General features: G+C 42.4%; 1 protein-coding gene across 3 annotated transcripts in view; it reads left to right on the top strand.

Annotated features, from left to right (window-relative positions):
* Window positions 1-2,637: 2,637 nt before the first annotated feature.
* Window positions 2,638-21,315, top strand: part of tedc1 (tubulin epsilon and delta complex 1) — a 41,924-nt gene continuing 23,246 nt past the window's right edge. For 2 of the 3 annotated variants that reach the window (XM_072269587.1, XM_072269586.1), the window contains exons 1-2: window positions 2,638-2,888; window positions 7,032-7,110. In XM_072269587.1, the coding sequence (XP_072125688.1) occupies window positions 2,769-2,888; window positions 7,032-7,110 (199 nt within the window). In that variant the 5' untranslated portion in view covers window positions 2,638-2,768. The remainder of the gene's footprint in view (window positions 2,889-7,031; window positions 7,111-21,315) is intronic. The other variant, XM_072269588.1, reaches the window with a different exon arrangement.

The following is a 21,315-nucleotide window of genomic DNA, read 5'->3' as shown; positions in this document are numbered from 1 at the left end:
AGAAATTTGGGAGAGTTATAATATTTAAGGGAACCTGGCGCTGGTGAGATCTCACTTGGAGTACTGTGGGCAGTTTTGGTCTCCTTATTTAAGAAAGGATGTGCTGACATTGGAGAGGGTACAGAGAAGATTCACTAGAATGATTCCAGGAATGAGAGGGTTAACACATGAGGAACGTTTGTCCGCTCTTGAACTGTATTCCTTGGAGTTTAGAAGAATGAGGGGGGGACCTCATTTCGAATGTTGAAAGGCATGGACAGAGTGGATGTGGCAAAATTGTTTCTCATGATGGGGGAGTCTAGTACGAGAGGGCATGATTTAAGGATTGAAGGGCGCCCATTCAGAACAGCGATGCAAGGAAATTTTTTTTAGCTGGAGGGTGGTGAATCTATGGAATTTGTTCCACGAGCGGCAGTGGAGGCCAAGTCATTGGGTGTATTTAAGGCAGAGATTGATAGGTATCTGAGTAGCCAGGGCATCAAAGGTTATGGTGAGAAGGCGGGGGAGTGGGACTAAATGGGAGAATGGATCAGTTTATGATAAAATGGCGAAGCAGACTCGATGGGCCGAATGGCCGACTTCTGCTCCTTTGTCTTATTGTCTTATGGAGGATCTTCTTCATTTAGATGAAGGTGAGAGCGTGGAATGAGCTAGCAGAAGCAGTGGATGTGGGATTGATTGCAGCATTTAAGAGAAGGTTTAGTTACTTGGATGAGAAAGGTATGGAGGGATACAGTCCAGGTGTAGGTAGATGAGACTAGACAGAAAATCAGGTTGGCATGGACTAGATAGGCCGAAGGGCCTGTTTCTCTGACTCCGTAATAGGAAATTCAAATTAAGAAGTGATTGGTGTTAACTGGATGCTTGAAGATCAACAGAGACTTGGTGGGCCAAAGGTCTCTCAGGCTCTATGACTTAATGAGGAATGAATTCCTTTACATAAAGAGTTATATGTCTTTGCAATCTTAAGTTTGCTCAAATAGATTTTGGCCACTCCAAAGAAGTAATATGAAGAGAGAAAGTGATCTGGACTAGCACAAACTAATTGAATGTAAAATGCCTCAGAGGTTGTACATATTCCCGCCATTTTTTTTGACTTTTCAGTATAGGGCTGTTGGATTACACTGTATAAATGTTATTTTCTTAGAAGTTTAACAATTGTCTGAAGTATTTTATAAAATTACCTATATACATGTAATTGTTCAATGTGCCCCCCAGTGGTTACAGTTCTTTATATTATTCTGGAAGCTTCTATAGTATTTCATTATTTGAATATGGGTTATCTGATTGGTTGACTCTTATCTACAAATTTGAATGGAATGTCTCATATCTATGGTTTAAGAAGGCCAAGCATGTTGGCCTGCCATCTTTTCTTTCAGTCTTTGCTTCTTCTTTTCCCTCCCCAACTAGCCACCAGCTATTCCCCGTTTCCAATTCTCTTTGTACTATTAGCACTTATTAAAATGATTATGAAGCAACAAGTTTTATGCCTCTTCCTTGACTTCTGAAAGAACCTTGAATCAAAAACAGCAAGGCTGAGAACTGTTTTTCATCATCCGAATTCATTTAATGCCCTTTTGAAGGCTATTGTAAATGTAGGCAAGGGCACCATTTACCACCCATCCTTAATTGCTTCCAAACAGGGTGGCTTATTTGACCATTTCAGTCATCTGCATTGAGTCATTGTTGCTCAGTTGGTCTCTCTCTCTCCCTCTTGTTCGTTGCTGCCAGAAGATGGTCAGAGTCTTGGGTGTTGGGCAAGGATTAATCGATGCAGTTTGTGGATTGGACTCTGTAATTCATGTTATGATGTATTCCTTTTCTTGCTATTTTGTGTGATTTTGATTGGGGTGGACTGACTCTGTGGTTACCGTCAACAAACAACACTGTGCTACATTGAACTGAGCTGAAACCGAATATTCCTGGACTGTTTCGTTGACTTTCTGGTTTGACGTTTTATATTGTGTTTTCCACCCTTCTTTTGCTGTTATTTCAATTTATTCTCTTTTTTTTTGCACATTGGGGGTTTGATGTCTTTCTTGAATGGGTTACATGGTTGTCTGTGGGAAGACAAATCTCAGGGTTGTATACTATAGACATACTTTGATAATAAACATACTTTGAATCTTTTTTAAAAATTCTTGTTGTTGTTATTGTTGCATGTGCTGTTCTGCTGAACATTATGGGAATGGAATGCCATGTTGGTGCCAGAACATGTGGCTCCCAGAACATCCTTGGGTGTACACATTATGTATACTTGCATGTTTTTATGTGTGTTAAATCCATGAATCCAAATTTGAACTACAGTCGTGCCATTAGCAGATTTGTACTCCTCCAACTAATTACCCAGCATGCCATCAATTCTAACCAAACCGTTGTTACTTTTTCAGTGGTTTCTGGTAATTAATTTCTGTCATGTTTACCGACATTTTAATGGTTGCAGTACCTAGTTCACCTACCTGTAGTCTAAGTCACTTCAGACCTCACCAAGTCCAAATTTTTGAAGTCAAAATGCTTCAGGGACGCGGGTGTGTGTGTGTGGGAGGGTCTTCGGACTCATTTGTTCGTGGTTTGACCACATGGTAAAATAATATTTGTAAAATAATGTACTGTATACAGACACCACGGTGTTGGAAGTCCTCCAGACCATGCAGGGGCGAGGTGGCAGCGAGACCGAGGCCAAAGGAAGGTGAAGCTCTTGCCTTCCTCCACGTCTCTTTGCTCCTAACTGCCGCCTGAAGAGCGAACGAGTGAGTCGGGCCGAAACAATGACAGTGAAGGCAGCGATCACGGCTCTGTGTAAGGTGCTGGAGGGGACCGGGGCCGGGACCGCCATTTCCCTCAGCCCCGAGACCTTCCGTCAGGCCAAGTTCGATAGGAAGGAGGTGGTGAGTCGCAGCGGGAGCCGGGGCGGGGCTGTCTTGATGATTGACAGTGACGCTGACCTGTTGGAATTGTAGCTGCCTTGTCAATCAGAGGCAGGGCGAATCAGTTAGAGGGGGCAGGACGTGCTCGCTCAGCGCCACCTAAGAGAGGAGAGGGCTTTTCCCACTCTGGGAGCGAAGGGCGAATGAGTGGGGATTGAGTTTGGGACCCCTGCCTTTAGCCCCATCTCTCCAAACACCCACCCTCAACCCCGTCTCCCCCTCCACCCCAACGCCCTCTCCTTAAAACTCCTTCATCCTCAAACCCGTCTCCCCTCCCTCTCAAAACCCCTCTTCCCAACGCCCTCTCTTCAAAACTCCTTCACCCTCCACCCGTCTCCCCCTTCCTCTCAAAACTCCTTCACCCTCAACCCTGTCTCCCCAAACTCCCACCCCTGTCAGGCCACACTTGGGCTATTGTCAACAGTTTTGGGCTACATATCTCAGAAAAGGTGTGTGTCATTGGAAAGAGTCCAGAGAAGGTTCACGATGATTCCAGAATGAAAGGGTTAACATAAGAGAAGTGTTTGGCAGCTTTGGGTCTGTACTCACTGGAATTTAGAAATGTAGGAAATCTCATTGAAACCTGCAGAATGTTGAAAGGGCTAGATAGAGTGGATGTGGAGAGGATGTTTCCTATAGTGGGGTTATCCAGAACTAGAGGGCACAGCTTCAAAATTGAGGGGTGACCTTTTAGAATGGAGGTAAGGAGGAATTTTTTTAGCCAGAGAGTAGTGAATTTGTGGAATGCTCTGCCACAGACTGCAGTGGAGGCCAAGACCATTGGTATATTTAAGGGTTGATTGTTTCCTGATTGATCAGTCCATCAAAAAGTATGGCGAGAAGGCAGGTGTTATGGGGTCGAATGGGATCCAGAATCAGACATGATGGAATACTGGAACAGACCCAATGGGTTGAATGGCCTAATTCTGCTCCTATGTCTTATGGCTTTTTAGAGCAACTCTTGGTTGAGCCCACTGAAGGATCTGCTATTCTGGACTTAGTGTTGTGCAATGAGCTGGAATTGATTAGAGATCTTAAGGTTAAAAAAAAAACCTTAGGGGCAAGTGATCATAATATGATAGAATTCACTCAGAAATCTGAGAGGGAGAAGCCAAAGTCAGATGATCAGAATTATGGTGGATTACAGGTAATTACAGAGGCATGAGAGAGGAGTTGGCCAGAATTGATTGGAAAAGAACATTGGCAGGGATGATGGCAGAGCAGCAATGGCTGGAATTTCTGGAAGCAATTAAGATGACACAGGATATCTACATCCCAAAGGGGAAGAAGTATTCTAAAGGCAAGATGACACAACCGTGGTTAACACGAGAAGTCAAAAGCAACATAAAAGCCAAGAGAGGGCATAAAATAGATCAAAAGTTAGAGGATTGTGAAGTTTTTAACAACCAACAGAAGGCAACAAAAAAGTAATTAAGAAGGCAAAGATAGAGTATGAAAGTAAGCTAGCCAATAATATTAAAGAGGATACCAAAAGTTTCTTCAGATACATAAGGTGTAAAAAAGAAGCAGGAGTGGATATTTGACTGCTGGAAAACAATGTTGGAATACAAGGCGCCTTTCTGGTTGGCTTCCAGTGATGAGTGGTGTTCCTCGAGGGTCAGAATTGGGACTGCTGCTTTTCACGTTGTTTGTTAGTGATTTAGATAATGGAATTGATGGCTTAGTGGCAAAGTTTGCAGATGATATGAAGATAGTTGGAGGAGTAGGTAGTGCTAAGGAAGCAATATGATTTCAGCAGGACTTAGGCAAATTGGAAGAATGGGCAAAAAAGTGGCAGGTGGAATGCAGTGTTGGTAAAAGGAACAATAGTGCAGACTATTATCTAAATGGGGAGAAGGTTCAAACATCAGAAGTCCAGTTGGACTTGGGAGTCCTCATGCAAGACTCCCAGAAAGTTAATTCACAGGTTGAGTCTGTGGTAAAGAAGGCAAATGCAATGTTGGAATTTATTTCAAGGGGAATAGAACATAAAAGCAAGGAGATAATGCTGAAGCTTTATAAGACACTAGTCAGGCTGCACTTGAAGTATTGTCAACAGTTTGGGGTCCCATATCTCAGAAAGGAGATGTTGTCATTGGACAGAGTCCAGAGAAGGTTCATGAGGATGACTCTGGGAATGAAGGAGTTAACATATGAGGAGTGTTTGGCAGCTTTGGGCCTGTACTCACTGGAATTTAGAAGAATGTGGGGAGATCTCATTGAAACCTACCGAATGTTGAAAGGGTGGATGTGGAGAGGATGTTTCCTATGGTGTGGGTATCCAGAACTAGAGGGCACAGCCTTAAAATTGAGGGGTGACTCTTTAGAACAGAGGTAAAGAGGAATTTTTTAGCCAGAGAGTAGTAAATCTGGAATACTGAGACCGTCTGTGGGTATTTTCAAAGCAGAAGTTGATAGATTCCTGATTGGTCAAGGCGTCAAAGGATAGAACAAGAAGGCAGGTGTATGGGGTTGAGTGGGATCTGGGATCAGCCATGATGGAATGGTGGAGCAGACTTGGGCCGAATGGCCTAATTCTGCTCCTATGTCTTATGGTCTTGTGCTGGAGAGGTCATAATGAGGGACAACAAAATGGCAAATGAACTGAATAAGTATTTTGAAACAGTCTTCATGGTGGAAGACACTAGCAGTATGGTGGTAGTTCCAGGTATCAGGGGTCATGAAGTGTGTGAAGTTACCATAACAAGACAGAAGGTTCTTGGGAAACTGAAAGATCTGAATGTAGATAAGTCACCTGGACTACATTGTGTACACCCCAGGATTTTGAAAGAGATGGCTGAACAGACTGTGGAGGCTTCATTAATGATCTTTAAAAAATCACTGGACTCTGGAACGGTTCTGGAAGACTGGAAAATTGCAAATGTCACTCCGCTCTTTGAGAAGGGAGAGAGGCAGAAGAAAAGAAACTATAAGCGAGTTATTCTGACCTCAGTGGTTGAGAAGATGTTGGAGTCGATTATTAAGGATGCGGTCTCAGGGTACTTGGAGGCACGTGATAAAATAGTCCATAGTCAGCATGGTTTCCTCAAGGGAAAATCTTGCCTGACAGATCTGTTGGAATTATTTGAAGAAATAACAAGCAGGATAGACGATGGAGGATCAGTTGACGTGTACTTGGATTTTCAGAAGGCCTTTGACAAGGTGCCATATATGAAGCTGCTTAACATGCTATGAGTCCATGGTATTACAGGAAAGATTCTAGCACGGATAAAGCAGTGGCTGATTGGCAGGAGGGAAAGAGGGGGAAATAAATGGAGCCTTTTCTGGCTGGCTGCTGATAACTAGTGTTGTTCCACAGGGGCCTGTGTTGAGACCGATTCTTTTACGATTTGGGTGATGAAATTGACAACTTTCTTGCAAAGTTTACAGACAATATGAAGATGGGTGGAGGTGCAGGTACTTTTGAGGAAGTAGAGAGGCTGCAGAAGGACTTAGATTAGGAAAATGGGCAAAGAAATAGCAGATGGAATACAGTGTTGGGAAGTGTATGGCCGTGCACTTTGGTAGAAGAAATGAAAGAGCTAACTATGTTCTAAATGGAGAAAAAATACAAAAAAAAGTGGAGGTGCATGGGATTTGAGAGTCCTTGTGAAGGATTCCTTAAAGGTTAATTTGCAGTTTGAGTCTGTGGTGAGGAAGGCAAATGTAATGTTTGTATTCATTTCGAGAGGACTGGAATATAAAAAGATGTAATGCTGAGACTTTATTCAGCACTGGTGAGGTCTCACTTGGAGTATTGTGAGCAGGTTTGGGCCCCCTATCTTGGAAAGGACATGCTGAAACTGGAGAGGGTTCAGAGGAGGTTCACGAAAATGATTTCAGGATTGAATAGCTTGTCATATGAAGTGTGTTTGACGGCTGTATAGTTTTTATGTGTGACTACAATATCTGAGGTTTTATTAATGCCTGAGTGAGTAAGGAACAAGGTTGGGGTGGCATCATGGGAAGGTTATGCCCTGTGTATATTGAGCTGGTGGAGTTGTGATATTGGATAAAAGTGATATGTTGTAGTTTGGCATATCACTCATTTGGGAAGGCATGTTGGGGTTAGTTTGAGTCATATTTAATTCTTGTTTTCTGTAGACATCTGAGTTTTGGAAGTTGCTGTATTATCTCCTGAAAATGATCGGTGAAAACAAGAAGTGTCCAGTCATAGATCTGGGTAAGAAGCAATCCATTTTATATTATAGTACGAAGCCTGTGTATTATCCATATCCTACATTGTTCAGTACACTAGCCTGTCACTTGTTTTGGAATAACACTGAAATTATTCCAAAAGAGAGTGAGAAATGAAGGCAAATATCTTAACAGAAGTGTGGCGGTTAGTATAATATATTACAGTGCTAACGACCCGAGTTCAATACTCACCACTGTCTGAAAGGTGTTTCCCATGACTCGGGGTGCTCAGATTCCAAAGGCATATGGGTTAGTAGGGTAATTGGTCATGTGTGATTGGGTGGCAGGGCTCATTACCAAGCTGTATCTCAAAATAAAATTCAATTCAATTTTACAATGGTTACTATTCATCCAACAGTGCTTTTGTTTGCCCGTATCATTGCTGCTAATCAGCTCAGAAGCTGATATTTGGTCAACAAATACTATGTTGAGAACCATGTTGCTTTTTGCATTTCTCCCCCTGTTAATGAGCCAAGTCTAAGACACGTAAGTTGTGGAGTGCCCTGCTCTGTCTGAATTCACACTGACTGTCAGGGCAGACTCCCTTCAGCAGGGACTCACAAGTGATGACCCTTGTGGGCTGTCGCCAGCAATCCCTTGGATGTGTTGGTCATTAATGCAAATGACATATTTCACTGTATGTTATCATGTACACATGATAAATAAAATTGAATTTTGAACCTCTTCACCAGGACCCTTGTAAGTGCCCATACTGAAGAGGGATGCACAGTGACTTCCCCCTTTGGATTCACCCCCTTTGGAAGTTTCATGCTTTATTGTTTTGCAACATTGAATCACAGTGGAGTTAATTTGGCTTTTTTGAAACAGATCTGCAGAAAAAGACTCTTGTGTCAAAGTAAAAACAGATCTCTGTAAGGTAATCTAAATTAATTACAAATATAAAGCACAAAATAATTGATTGCATAAGTATTCATCCCCTTTAATATGACACACCAAATCATCACTGGTATAGCCAATTAGTTTTATTAAACATAATTTGTTAAATGGAGATCACCGTGTGCAGTCAAGGTGTTTCAACTGATTATAGCAAAAATCCGCCTATATCTGGAAGGTCCAAATGCTTGTGAGTCAGTATCCTGTCAAAAACTATACCATGAAATCAAAAGAACACTCCAAGCCACTACGCAAAAAGGTTATTGGAAAGCAGATGTCAGGAGATAGATACCAGAAAATTTCCAAGTCACCGAATATCTGTTGGAGTACAGTTGTCAATCATCAAGAATATGGCACAGCTGTAAACTGCCGAGAGCAGACCGTCCTCAAAAACTGAGTAACAGTGCAAGATGGGGACTAGTGAGGGAGGCCACCAAGAGACCTGTGACAACTCTGGAGGAGTTACAAGCTTCAGTGGCTGAGATGGGAGAGAGTGCAGCTATTGCCCAGGTGCATCACCTATCGCAGCTTTATGGGAGAGTGGCAAAGAGGAAGTCACTGTTGGAAAAAAAACTCACATAAAATCTCAGCAAGAGTTCGCCAGAAGGCATGTGGGAGACCCTGAAGTGATCTGGAAGAAGGTTCTATGGACTGATGAATCCAAAATTGAGCATTTTGACCATCAGACTAAACACTATGTTTGGCGTAAACTGAACACACACATCATCAAAAACACACAATCCCTACTGTGAAGCATGGTGGTGCCTGCATCATGCTGTGGGATGCTTCACTGCAGCAGGCCCTGGAAGACTTTTGAAGGTAGAGGGTAAAATGAATGCAGCAAAATACAGGGAAATCCTGATGCAGTCTGCAAGAGAATTGCGACTTGGGAGATTTGTTTTCCAGCAAGACAATGACCCCAAGCATAAAGCCAGAGCTACACAGGAATGGCTTAAAAACAGCAAAGTTAATGTCCTGGAGTGGGCAAGTCTGAGTGTAGACCTCAATCCAATTGAGAATTTGTGGCTGGACTTGTAAAGGGCTGTTCACTCATGATCCCCATGCAATCTGACAGAGCTTGGGCAGTTTTGTAGAGAAGAATGGGGAAAAATTGCGGTGTCCAGATGTGTAAAGTTGATAAAGACCTATCCACATTGGCTCAAAGCTGTAATTTTTGCCGAAGGTGCTTCTAAGTATTACCTTGAAGGGGGTGGGTACTTACGTAATCAATTATTTTGTGTTTTATATTTGTAATTAATTTAGATCACTTTTGTAGTGATCTGTTTTCACTTTGACACAAAAGAGTTTTTTTGTTAATCAGTCTCAAGAAAGCCAAATTAAATCCTATGTGATTCAATGTTGTAAAACAATTAAAACACAAAAACTTTCAGGGTGGGGGGTGAATACTTTTAATAGGCACTGTACCTTGGAATTATTATGATCAACTCTGTCTGCTTTTTGTTTAGTATTGGGTCTAGAGTAGCATAGCAGTTAGCGTGGCACTATTACAGCTTAGGAAATCAGAGTTCAGTTTCAGTGTCCTCTGTCGGAAAGTTTGTACATTCTTCCCGTGTGTACATGGGTTTCCTCCGGGTACTCTGGTTTCCTCTCGCAGCCCAGAGGCGTACCGGTTAGTAGGTTAATTGGTCATTGTAAATTGTCCTGTGATTAGCCTAGTGTTAAATCAGTGGGTTTTTGGACAGTGCAGCTTGTTGGACGGGAAGGACCTGTTCCGTGCTGAATCTCTAAATAAAAAATAAAATAAAATCTCACACCTCTAGGGATGATTTTAGAGAAAGCAATCAACAGCAGTATCAAGCCTGCTCACATCCCTTGGAGTGCCACAAAAGGGAAAATGACCAGTAAGAGTTATAGAAAAGTACAGCACCAAACAGGCTCTTCGGCCCAGCTAGTGATGCAGAACCATTTAAACTGCCTAGTCCCATTGACCTACAGCAGAACCATAGCCCTCCATACCCTTACCATCCATGTACCTATCCAAGCTTCTCTTAAACATTGAAATTGAGCTGATGTGTACAAATTCCACGCTCTCACCACCAGACATCCCATCCTGTAAAAACTCATTTCAGGGAGGTAACACCATCAATTTGCGGGAGACTCCCGGAACTTCCAGGAGAGGTGGAATGTCTGCAATAGAGTAGCTCGTTAGCAGCTAGCCAGTTAGTTTAATTAACGTTAGCTATGCTAATGAACGAATGACACCTGTTAAACTCACCTCAGCATGTCTTTTACAGTCTTAACCCACCATGGGCAATAGAAAAGTCACTGTTGCAAACAGTGCAGCGAGCAACACTGTCATTATTTTTGACCCCTATTAGGCAGGGGTACACTTTAGTGTAGTCTGGGGTGACGTACATTTTATATGCTCTTTTTTTTGGAACACTCTGCCATGGTGTTCTTCCTCTCTTTCGCTCTCACTCTCTCGCGAGCCCTCTCTCATTCGCTCTCTTTCTCGCGCTCCCTCCCTTGCACTCAAAAAGATCGATTTCCGAGATATTGTATATAATTTGTGGGCATCAGGGAGCCACTATCAATATGCGGGAGACTCCCGGAACTTCCGGGAGAGGTAGGATGTCTGCACCGCTCTCTGAGTGCAGATGTTTCCCCTCAGATCCCCCTTAAACATTTTACCATTTACCCTTAACTCATGACCTCCAGTTGTAGTCCCACCCAATCTCAGTGGAAAAAGCCTGTTTGCATTTACCCTATCTATACCCCTCATAATTTTGTAAATCTCTATCAAATCACTCCTCAATCTTCTATGTTCCAAGAAATAAAGTCCTAACCTATTTAATCTTTCCTTATAACTCAGGATGTCCAGTCCCGACAGCATCCTTGTATCTCTGTAGTCTTTCAACCGTACTTACATCTTTCCTGTAGGTAGATGACCAAAACTGCACAAAATACTCCAAATTAGGCCTGATCAACACACAGTTAGCCTAACTTGTGTTAGAAAGTTAGAGAAGGAGTGCAGCTGAGTTAAGAAAGTCAGCTTTAACTAGTAAAGAGTAGGTCATTTCTGACAAATCTGATTGATTGTTTTGAAGAGGTGACTAAAGAACTGGAGAGAGAACATTTATGAATGTTCTTTATATGGACTTCTGGAAGTCTCTTCATAAAAGATGGTGAAGATTATGGAATTCTTTCTTTAGCCAGAGTGTGGTGAATCTGTGGAGGCCAAGTCATTGGGTATATTTAAGGAGGAGATTGATAGGTACTTGATTAGTCAGGGCATGAAACGTTATGGGGAGAAGGCAGAAGAATGGGGTTGAGAAAGATAATAAATCAGCCATGATGGAATGGTGGAGCAGACTTGATGGGCCAAGTGGCCTAATTCTGCTCCTATGTCTTATGATCTAATGGAATTGAAGATAAATATCTGATACAGGTGTCCCCTGCTTTTTGAACATTCGCTTTACAAAACCTCACTGTTACGAAAGACATACATTAGTTCCCTGTTTTCGCTAACAGAAGGTGTTTTCACTGTTACGAAAAAAGGCAGCGCGCGCCCCAAGCAGCTGCGACTCCCCCGGATTCGGAACTGCATTCTCGCCAGCATTGCTTAAACACGTGCCTGTGAGCAGCCGTAAGCAAGATGAGTTCTAAGATATTGGAAAAGCCTAAAAGAGCTTGTAAGGGTGTTACACTTAGCGTAAAGCTAGACATAATTAAGCATTTCGATCATGGTGAACGAAGCAAGGACAAAGTGAGTTTGGCTTGTGGAAGTTGACGGACATGATGTTGAAGAGGTTTTGGCATCCCATGACTAAGAACTGATAGATGAAGAGCTGATGGAATTGGAAGAGGAAAAGATAACAATCGAAACCTAATGCAGTAGTGAACAGACCGAAAATGAAGTCGTCCAGGAACTGAACATGAAGCAACTGCGTGAGATTTTTGCTGCAATGATAAAGTACGACTTTAATTTTGAAAGGGTACGTCGGTTTAGGGCATATTTGCAAGTTGATTTGAGTGCTTACAAAGGACTGTATGATAGAAAAATGCGCGAGGCTAAGCAGTCAAGCAAGCCTTCCACATCAGCCACAGCAGACGACGAACCTCGACCTTCAACATGGAGGCGGGCAGACATAGAAGAAGATGACCTGCCTCCCTGATGGAAACAGACGACGATGAGATGACACCCCGGTGTCCCACCACCCTAACCCCCAGGCCGCGGATCGATACATTGCCGCGAAAAATGCAGCGGTAGCCGGGTCACGGAGAATGCAGCGGTAGCCGGGACACACCCAACATATCTTTAAGAGAAAAGCCGAAATAAACAAGCTAATTAATTAGGTGCAGCCTGGCACGTAAATGTTGGCCCAGATCAGAGCCGAGTGCTCTGCGCTGTCTTCCTGATTTCCGTAAGTGATACTACACTGTACATACATCATTTCTACTTTTTATAGGCTGTGTATTTTTATGCGTTATTTGGTATGATTTGGCAGCTTCATAGCTTAAAGGTTACTGGAGAGTGTTTCTGCCGAGAGCGCTTGTGTGAGATTTTCTGCCGAGAGCATTTGTGTGAGGTTTTTGCTACGGAGAACAGTGCGGCAATGATTGTAGAAAAGTATTTCTACTTTATATAGGCTGTGTATTTATCATATCATTCCTGCTTTTACTATATGTTACTGTTATTTTAGGTTTTATGTGTTATTTGGTAGGTTATTTTTGGGTCTGCGAACGCTCACAAAATTTTCCCATATAAATAAATGGTAATTGCTTCTTTGCTTTACGACATTCCAGCTTACGAACCGTTTCATAGGAACGCTCTACCTTCGGATGGCGGGGGAAACCTGTACAATTATTGCGGTCTGCAGAGATCATTATTGAGGCTGTCATTATCATGCGTATGCAAAGAATATAGAACAGTACAGCACAGTACAGATCCTTCAGCCGACAGTGTTGTGCCAACCTTTCAAACTATGATCCTACATAGCCATCCATTTTTCTATCATTCATGTGCCAAGTTAATCAGAAGGTCTAATGAAGTATTGGGAGGTGTGAAGCACAAGGCAATAGATGTTATGTTATATTATTCAGTGCCCTGGCTCGCGCACATCAGGAGAAGCATGGGGAGCTCTAGGCACTGCACCTTAGGAGCGATATGCCAGCCCAGGAAGCAATTGGCATGGATTGACAAAAATGATACCTGGACTCCAGAAATATCACTCACGAGCAATTCCACCAACTGGGTCTGTATTTCTGAAAGGTTATGAATAATTTGAGTTGTGTCCAGATATTTTGTTTTCAGGACTTTAGGAGATCTTAGACCTGGTTTGGTTTCATTAAGGGACAGAACAGTCTTGAAGGACTGAATGGCCAGTTTTTCTGTTTCATCAGTGTTGATGAACATTTTTTTTCTGAAGACTTAGTGTGGATAGGAACAACATCATGGGCCAAATGGCCTGCCCAATTGTACTGTTCTAGTTCTAAATCGTGTGCTGCAGCTTCTCAGGTGTGACTGTGTTCAGGAAAGGCTGGAATTTCTGTTATAACTTTCACATTCATGGCTGCCAAAAAGCATTTTACAGCTGGGTTTTGAAGGGTAGATTATTGTAATATATGAAATAAACAGAGATATCTGTAAGAATGTGAACACTTTGCACTCTTGCCATTGACTGTAAGGAGTTTTTATGTTCTCCGTGTGACTGTGTAGGTTTCCTCTGGGTTTCTGGGTGCTTCAGTTTCCTCCCACATTCTAAAGGTGTACAGGTTAGGGTTAGTGAATTGCAGGCATGCTACATTAGCACCAGAATTCTGGGCTGCACCCAACACATCCTCAGACTGTGTTGGTCAGTGATGTGAGCAACGTATTTCACTGTATGTTTCAATGTACATGTGACAAATGAGGTAGATGAGGTGTCGAGGGAGGAATAGTGCCTCTGGCAAAGGGGCTTGTTGTGGGGATCAAAGGTAAATGAGACAGCTCATTTACCTTTGGTTCCCACCAGATACTCAGCTCTCATCTGTGGCTCCAAGTAACTGTTCGCAAGCAACAGTGGCAACGCCCTGATACACCGCTTCAATGGGCAGGCTAAACCAGGTGAGGGTAGCTGGCAGGCTACATATCTTGGCGACATAGGCATGCCTGTCTGAGCATGTGAAGTTAGCCCTGACGGACTGGGCGGATGAGATCAACAGTGAGATCCAATGGCCAGGAAGACAATTCTGCAACACTCCACAGAGAGCAAAGGGTATGACGAGGCACGGTCATCCACCGCAAGCAAGGAAGACCCCAGTTGTGACAACTACTTGTATCACTGGACCGGGACTTCCAAGGTCAAGAGAGTGGAACGGTTTCTCCACAGGTCTCCAATGACGGACAACTAACCACATGTGACAAATAAAGCTAATCTTTATCTTTCACTCACATCTCTAGAGAAGTGGATCTGCTCATTGCCTTTGAAATTGTCACTTCTCCCCACAGCTTCCTTTGATCACCTGGCTAAATCTGTCCCGACACCCATCTCACCGAATGTCTGTTGCCCTCCTACTTCTGACCACAGAAACTATGAGAATACCTGAGAACCTGAGTGAAAAACTGCGGAGGTGGGGCAAAGGGATTGGAGGTAGTACTGTATTGCTACAAATTACTTTGCAGATTCTCTGAAACCCACATAAAATAGGTGTTAAAACATGAGAAGGTGTGAAGGAGGAGAAAGAGTATGTCATACTGCTGTTCGAACGTGTTGTGCCATTCAGTAACTTATGGCTGGTCTTGTACTTTGTACACTTTCCTACCTAAATATTAGGTCATTTTTGACTCGGTATGTAAAAAAAAAAGACTCAACATCACATGTACTTCAAAAAGGTAAGATCCATCATTAAGGACCACCCCACCACCCTATACATGCCCTCTTCTCATTACTACCATCAGGGAGGAGGTACAGAATTGTGAAGACACACTCAACGCTTTAGGAACAGCTTCTTCCCCTCCGCCATCAGATTTCTCAATGGACAATAAACCCATGAACACTTCCTCAGTATTTTAATTTTTTAAGTCTCTTTTTGCACTACTTATTTAATTTTTTAAATATATTTTTATTAATTTATAGTTAAAAATAATATGAATTGTAAGGTACTGCTGCCGCAAAGCAATAAATTTCATGATATATGTCAGTGACATTAAATCTGATTCTGATGCCTGCTGTAGGCTGCTTAGTGGGAACAGCAACTGTTAGCCCAGAATTAAATTGAACAAAAGTCATACTTGATTCCTTCTTGGTGTGTTACTAGGTGTGTAACACAAAATGGAAGTTGTAAGACAAAATGGTGTCTGCTTGGAATGTTTTGAGAACGTACAGGAGCACTGATGCACAGCCTTGAGAATAGCTAACAACGTCGAACATGTCCTTCTGCAGAAATGCTGTCTCTGTCTTTCAGATTTGTGCCAAGACTGAGGGTCACAAGAGATAAGGGGATACATAGTGATACCATGACTGAATGGAAAGATACTGGAGAAGGAATTATGCTAGGTTTTGAAAATTATAAAATAGGGCAAATTCTTTGTGCGAATTAGAATTTTGCCATAGGCTGGGTTGTGATCGGCACTAAGAGGCAGAGAGAGAGGACTGGGAAATGGTAGAGGTATAAAGGCTATGGTCCTGGTGCATGTTGATAGGAGTAGGCTGTTTAAATGGTTCAGTATAGACTAGATGGGCCAAAGGGCCTGTTTCTGTGCTGTACTTTTCTATGACTAAAAGGCTGTTGGACAGCCAAGTTTTCCTTTGGCATTATATTGATCGACTCATTGATTCGTTAAAAAATATCATTTTGTTTCCTCCTCTATTTTATAAAGTATTTTATTTCATTTCGTATAACTCTAATAAGATAGTTTTCTATAACCTTTAACATCTGTATGGTGCCTCCTATTTTGTGAATACCTGTCACTGCTGAGTCAAAAAAGAAAAAAGAATGAATGTTAAAGTAATTTTATTGTAGCAAGGCAGTTTCCCATTCCATTATCTGTTCCATTGACAGAAACAAAGTTATGTTGGGTGACCTGATGAGTGGCTAGAGTCATTAGAGTGGATCACGAGAAAGAACGGTATCTTGAAGTCTAAAATTACAAAGGCCAGTTTTTATAACTACTCCTTAGTACTGAAGGTTGAGGAATTCAAAGGTGGCTGAAAGATTTGATAAGATACTTGCACAGAAGTAGTTTCTCCTGGTGAAGGAATCTGAAATAAAGGAACTAATGTTAAAATGGGAGCAGGGGCTACAGCAATGACATTGATCAGTTTCTTCCCAGAGTAATGGAAATCTAAACTCTCTCCTGTAAGACTGTTCACACTCAGATAATTGAAATAGAAATTGGTTTATTATTGTCATATGTACTGAGGTTCAGTGAAAAGCTTGTCTCCCATATTGTTCATACAGATCAATTCATTATAAAGATTAAAGACAAAGTTCCCTTAATTTTTTGTACAGTTGTGTGGACCAACTATTGGCCTGAGCAGGAGATTTTTACACAGACTGAAAATTGCAAGGCACTTTAATAAGATAGATAGACATACTTTATTGATCCTGAGGGAAATTAGGTTTTGTTACAGTTGCACCAACCAGGAACAGAGTACAAACATAGCAATACAAAACCACAAACAATCAAATAGTAATATGTAAACCATGCCAGACGGAAATAAGTCCAGGACCAGCCCATTAGCCCAGGGTGTCCGACCCTCCAAGGGAGGAGCTGCAAAGTTTGATGGCCACAGGCAGGAATGACTTCCCATAATGCTCAGTGCAGCATCCCGGTGGAATGAGTCTCTCTCTGGCTGAATGTACTCCTGTGCCCAACGGTGTAAATGATGTTACACGCCGACGTCGGGTTGGCAGAGGGAGGGATGTACGCACCAACCACAATTGCATGTGAGATTTCTCTTGACAAATAATATGGCCGGAGTCCAACAGCAAAAAGTTCAATATCCGGGCTACAGACACGTTCCTTGATCGTAATATGACCAGGATTGCACCACCTGTTGTTAGCCAGAATAGCGAGCCGCCTCCTTTACGCTTACCGCTCTCAGTGCACTTCCGGTCAGCCCAAACGGAAAGTTAAAACTTTATATAAAAGAGAAGTCCACCTGTGCGGCCACACACCTGCGCAGCTTAGAGGGAACAGTGATCAAATATTATGATTATGAGGACATGCAGTTCCCTTTTATTGTCATTTAGTAATCCATGCATTACTAAATGATACAATGTTTTTCCAGAATGATATCACGAAAACACATGACAAACTGACTTAAAAACTAACAAAAACCACATAATTAAAACATATAGTTACAACAATGCAAAGCAATACCGTAATTTGATAAGAACAGACCATGGCACAGTAAAAGTCTCAAAGTCTCTCGAAAGTCCCATCATCTCACACAGACGGTGAACCTCCAGCATCACCAACTTGCCGATGCAGCATCCTGGAAGCATGCGACCACAGTCCGACTCCGAGTCCATCCGAAAACTCCGAGCCTCCGACCACCTCTTCGACACCGAGCACCATCTCTGTCGAGCACTTTGACCCTGGCAACAGGCGATAGGCAAAGCCGAGGATTTGGGGCCTTCGTCTCCAGAGATTCTCGATCGCACAGTAGCAGCGGCAACGAAGCAGGCATTTCAGAAGTTACTCCAGATGTTCCTCTGTGCTTCTCACGGCTGTCTCCATCAAATCTGGATTGTGCACGGCCCCCTAGTTACACATAGTCGATATTCATTCGGAACAGACACGCGCGCTGTGTTGCGCCACCATCTTCTCCCCCTCCTTTCTAAATTAGCTTTATTTGTGACGTGTACATCGAAACATACAGTGAAATTGCATCATTTGCATCAACAACCAACACAGAACGAGAATTGTGCTGGAGGCAGTCCCTAAGTGTTGCCATATAACTATGAGATATAGGAGCAGAATTAGGCCATTTGGCTTAACGAGTCTGCTCCGTCATGTCATCATAGCTGATTCATTTCCCTCTCAGCCCCAGACTTCTACTTTCTCTTCATATCCCTTCATGCCACGACTAATCAAAAATCTATCAACCACTACCTTAAATATACCCTATGACAGCCTCCACAACCGCATGTACCACCAAATTCCACAGATTCACCACTCTCTGGCTAAAGGAATTCCTCCTTATCTCCGTTCTAACTGCACACCCCTGTATTCTGAGACTGAGTCCTCTGCTATTAGTCTTCCCACTATAGGGAACATCTTTCCATACCCACTCTGTCGAGGCCTTTCAACACTCAATGAGAACCCCCTCATTCTTCTGAATTCCAGTGAGTGCAGGCCTAGAGCCATCAAATGCTCCTCATACGATAAGCCTTCCAATCCCGGAATGTCCTTTGAACCTTCTCCAATGTCAGCACATCCTTTCTTAGATAATGGGCCCAAAACTGCTCAACAATACTCTGTGAGACTTCTCTAGTACCTTATAAAGCCTCAAAGTTACATCCTTGCTTCATAGTCTCATCCTCGAAATGAATGCTAACATCGCATTTGTTTTTCTCACCACTGACTCAACCTGCAAATTAACCTTTAAGGAATTCTACCTTTAACCTTTAGGGAACGCTACCAAGTCCCTTTGCACCTCAGATTTTTGTATTTTCTTGCCATTTAGAAAGTAGTCTGCCGAAGTGCATGACCATACACTTCCCAACATTATTCCATGGGCCACTTCTTTGCCCATTCTCCTAATCTGTCTAAGTCCTTCCGTAGCCTTTCTACTTCGTCAAAACTACCTGCCTCTCACGCTATCTTTGTATCATCCACAAACCCGGCCACGAAGTTATCAATTCTGTCATCCAGATCATTGACATATAACATAAAAAGGAGCAGTCCCAACACAGATCCCTGTAGAACACTACTAGTCACCAACAACCAACCAGGAAAGGCTTCCTTTATTCCCACTCTTTGCCTCTTGCCAATCAGGTAATGCTCTATAAATGCTAGTATCTGTTCTGTAATACTATGTTAAACATGTTTTAACTTGTTAAGTAGCCTTGTGTGGCACCTTGTCAAAGGCCTTCTGAAAATCCAAGTACACAACATCCACTGATTCTTGAAAGGTTATTACTAATGCCTCCAAATCGCTTCAGCCACCCCTTTCAGAACACTAGGATGTATACCATCTGGTCCAGGTGATTTATCTACCTTCAGACCTTACAGTTTCCCAAGAACCTTTTCTCTAGTTATGGTAACTTCACATACTTCAGGGCCCCTGACATCTGGAAATTCCACCATACTCCTGGTGTCTTCCACAGTGAAGACTGATGCAAAATACTTATTCAGTTCATCTGCTATTTCGTTGTCCCCCATTACTACCTCTCCAGCATTGTTTTCCAGCAGTCTGATATCCAGTCGCGCCTCTCTTTTACACTTTATAAAGAAACTTTTGGTATTCCCTTTAATATCATTGGCTAGCTTACTTTCGTTTTCCATCTTTTCCGTAATGATTTTTTTTAGTTGCCTTCTGTTGGTTTTTAAAAACTTCCTAATCCTCTAACTTCCCACTAAATTTTGCTCTATTATCTGCCCTCTCTGGCTTTTATGTTGGCTTTGAGTTCCCTAATCAGCTACAATTATGTCATCTTTTCATTAGAATACTCCTTCCTCTTTGGGATGTAAATATCCTAAGCCTTCCATATTGCTTCCAAAAATTCCAGCCATTGCTGCTCTGCCTTCATCCCTGCCAGTGTTCTTTTCCAATCAGTTTTGGCCAACTTCGCTCTCATGCCTCTGTAATTCCCTTTGCACTACGGTAATACTGATACGTCTGACTTTAGCTTCTCCTGAAATTTCAGGGTGAATTTGATTATATTATGATCACTTTCCCCGAAGGGTTCTTTTACCTTAAGCTCTCTAATCAATTCTCTTTCATTGCACAACACCCAATCCAGAATATCTGATTCCCTAGTGGGCTCAACCATGAGCTGCTCTAAAAAGACATCTCGTAGGCACTCTAGAAATTCCTCCTCTTGGGTTTCAGCATCAACCTTCTTTGTGAAGAGTATAAAGCAGGGATTCCCAAGCTGGGGTTCACGGATCCCTCAGTTAATGCTAGGGTTCCATGGCATATAAAAGGTTGGGAACCCCTGGTTTCAGAATCAGGTTCAATATGTCATATGTCGTGAAATTTGTTAAATTTGCGGCAATAGTACAGTGAAATGCATAATAATATAGAGAAAAAACTCAATTACAGTCAACTGTATTTATATTAAATAGTTAAATTAAATAAGTAGTGCTTTAAAGGTAGTTTTCTTGCAGATTTGCAGGGTGAAGATTGGAGTATTACGTGTAGTTTAGTTTCCATAGTTAAGGTAGGGTCTTGACCTGAAACACTGAGCGTTTATTCCTTTCCATCAATACTGCCTGACCTGCTGAGTTCCTCCAGCATATTTTGTGAGTTACTTTGGATTTCCAGTATTTGCAGAATCTCTTGTGCTCAGGAAGATGTATTACATTGGAAGCCATCCGGAGGAGATTCACTGGGAATGATTACTGCGCAAAGGGGTTTGTGTGTTAAGAAAGATTTGAATTGAATTGACTTTATTACATTCTTCATATACATGAGGAGTAAAAACCTTTACGTTATGTCTCTGTTCAAATGTGCAGTGTGCAATTGTAGTAATTTATAATAAATATTATGTACAACAGGATAGTCAATATAACATAGAAATACAGTCGAGTCAGCACGAATTATTCAGTCTGATGGCCTGGTGGAAGAAGCTGTCCCAGAGCCTGTTGGTCCTGGCTTTTATGCTGAGGTACCATTTCCCAGATGGTAGCAGCTGGAATAGTTTGTGATTGGGGTGACTCAGGTCTCCAATGACCCTTCAGGCTCTTTTTACACACCTGTCTTTGTAAATGTCCTGAATAGTGGGAAGTTCACATCTACAGATGCGCTGGGCTGTCCACACCACTCTCTGCAGAGTCCTGCGACTGAGGGAAGTACAGTTCCCACACCAGGCAGTGATGCAGCCAGTCAGGATGCTCTCAATCATGCCCCTATAGAAAGTTCTGAGAATTTCGGGGGCCGTACCAAACTTCCTCAACAGTCTGAGGTGAAAGAGGTGCTGTTGTGCCTTTTTCACCACACAGCCAGTATGTACAGACCACGTGAGATCCTCGGTGATGTTTATGCCGAAGAACTTAAAGCTGTTCACCCTCTCAACCCCAGATACATTGATGTCTATAGGGGTTAGCCTGTCTCCATTCCTCCTGTAATCCACAACCAGTTCCTTTGTTTTTGCGACATAGAGAGAGAGAGGTTGTTTTCTT

The sequence above is a fragment of the Mobula birostris genome, chromosome 9 (genome assembly GCF_030028105.1).
Source record: "Mobula birostris isolate sMobBir1 chromosome 9, sMobBir1.hap1, whole genome shotgun sequence".
Lineage (NCBI taxonomy): Eukaryota > Metazoa > Chordata > Chondrichthyes > Myliobatiformes > Myliobatidae > Mobula > Mobula birostris.
The sequence above is the reverse complement of the archived record's forward strand: the minus strand, read 5'-3'. Positions and strand labels throughout refer to the sequence as shown.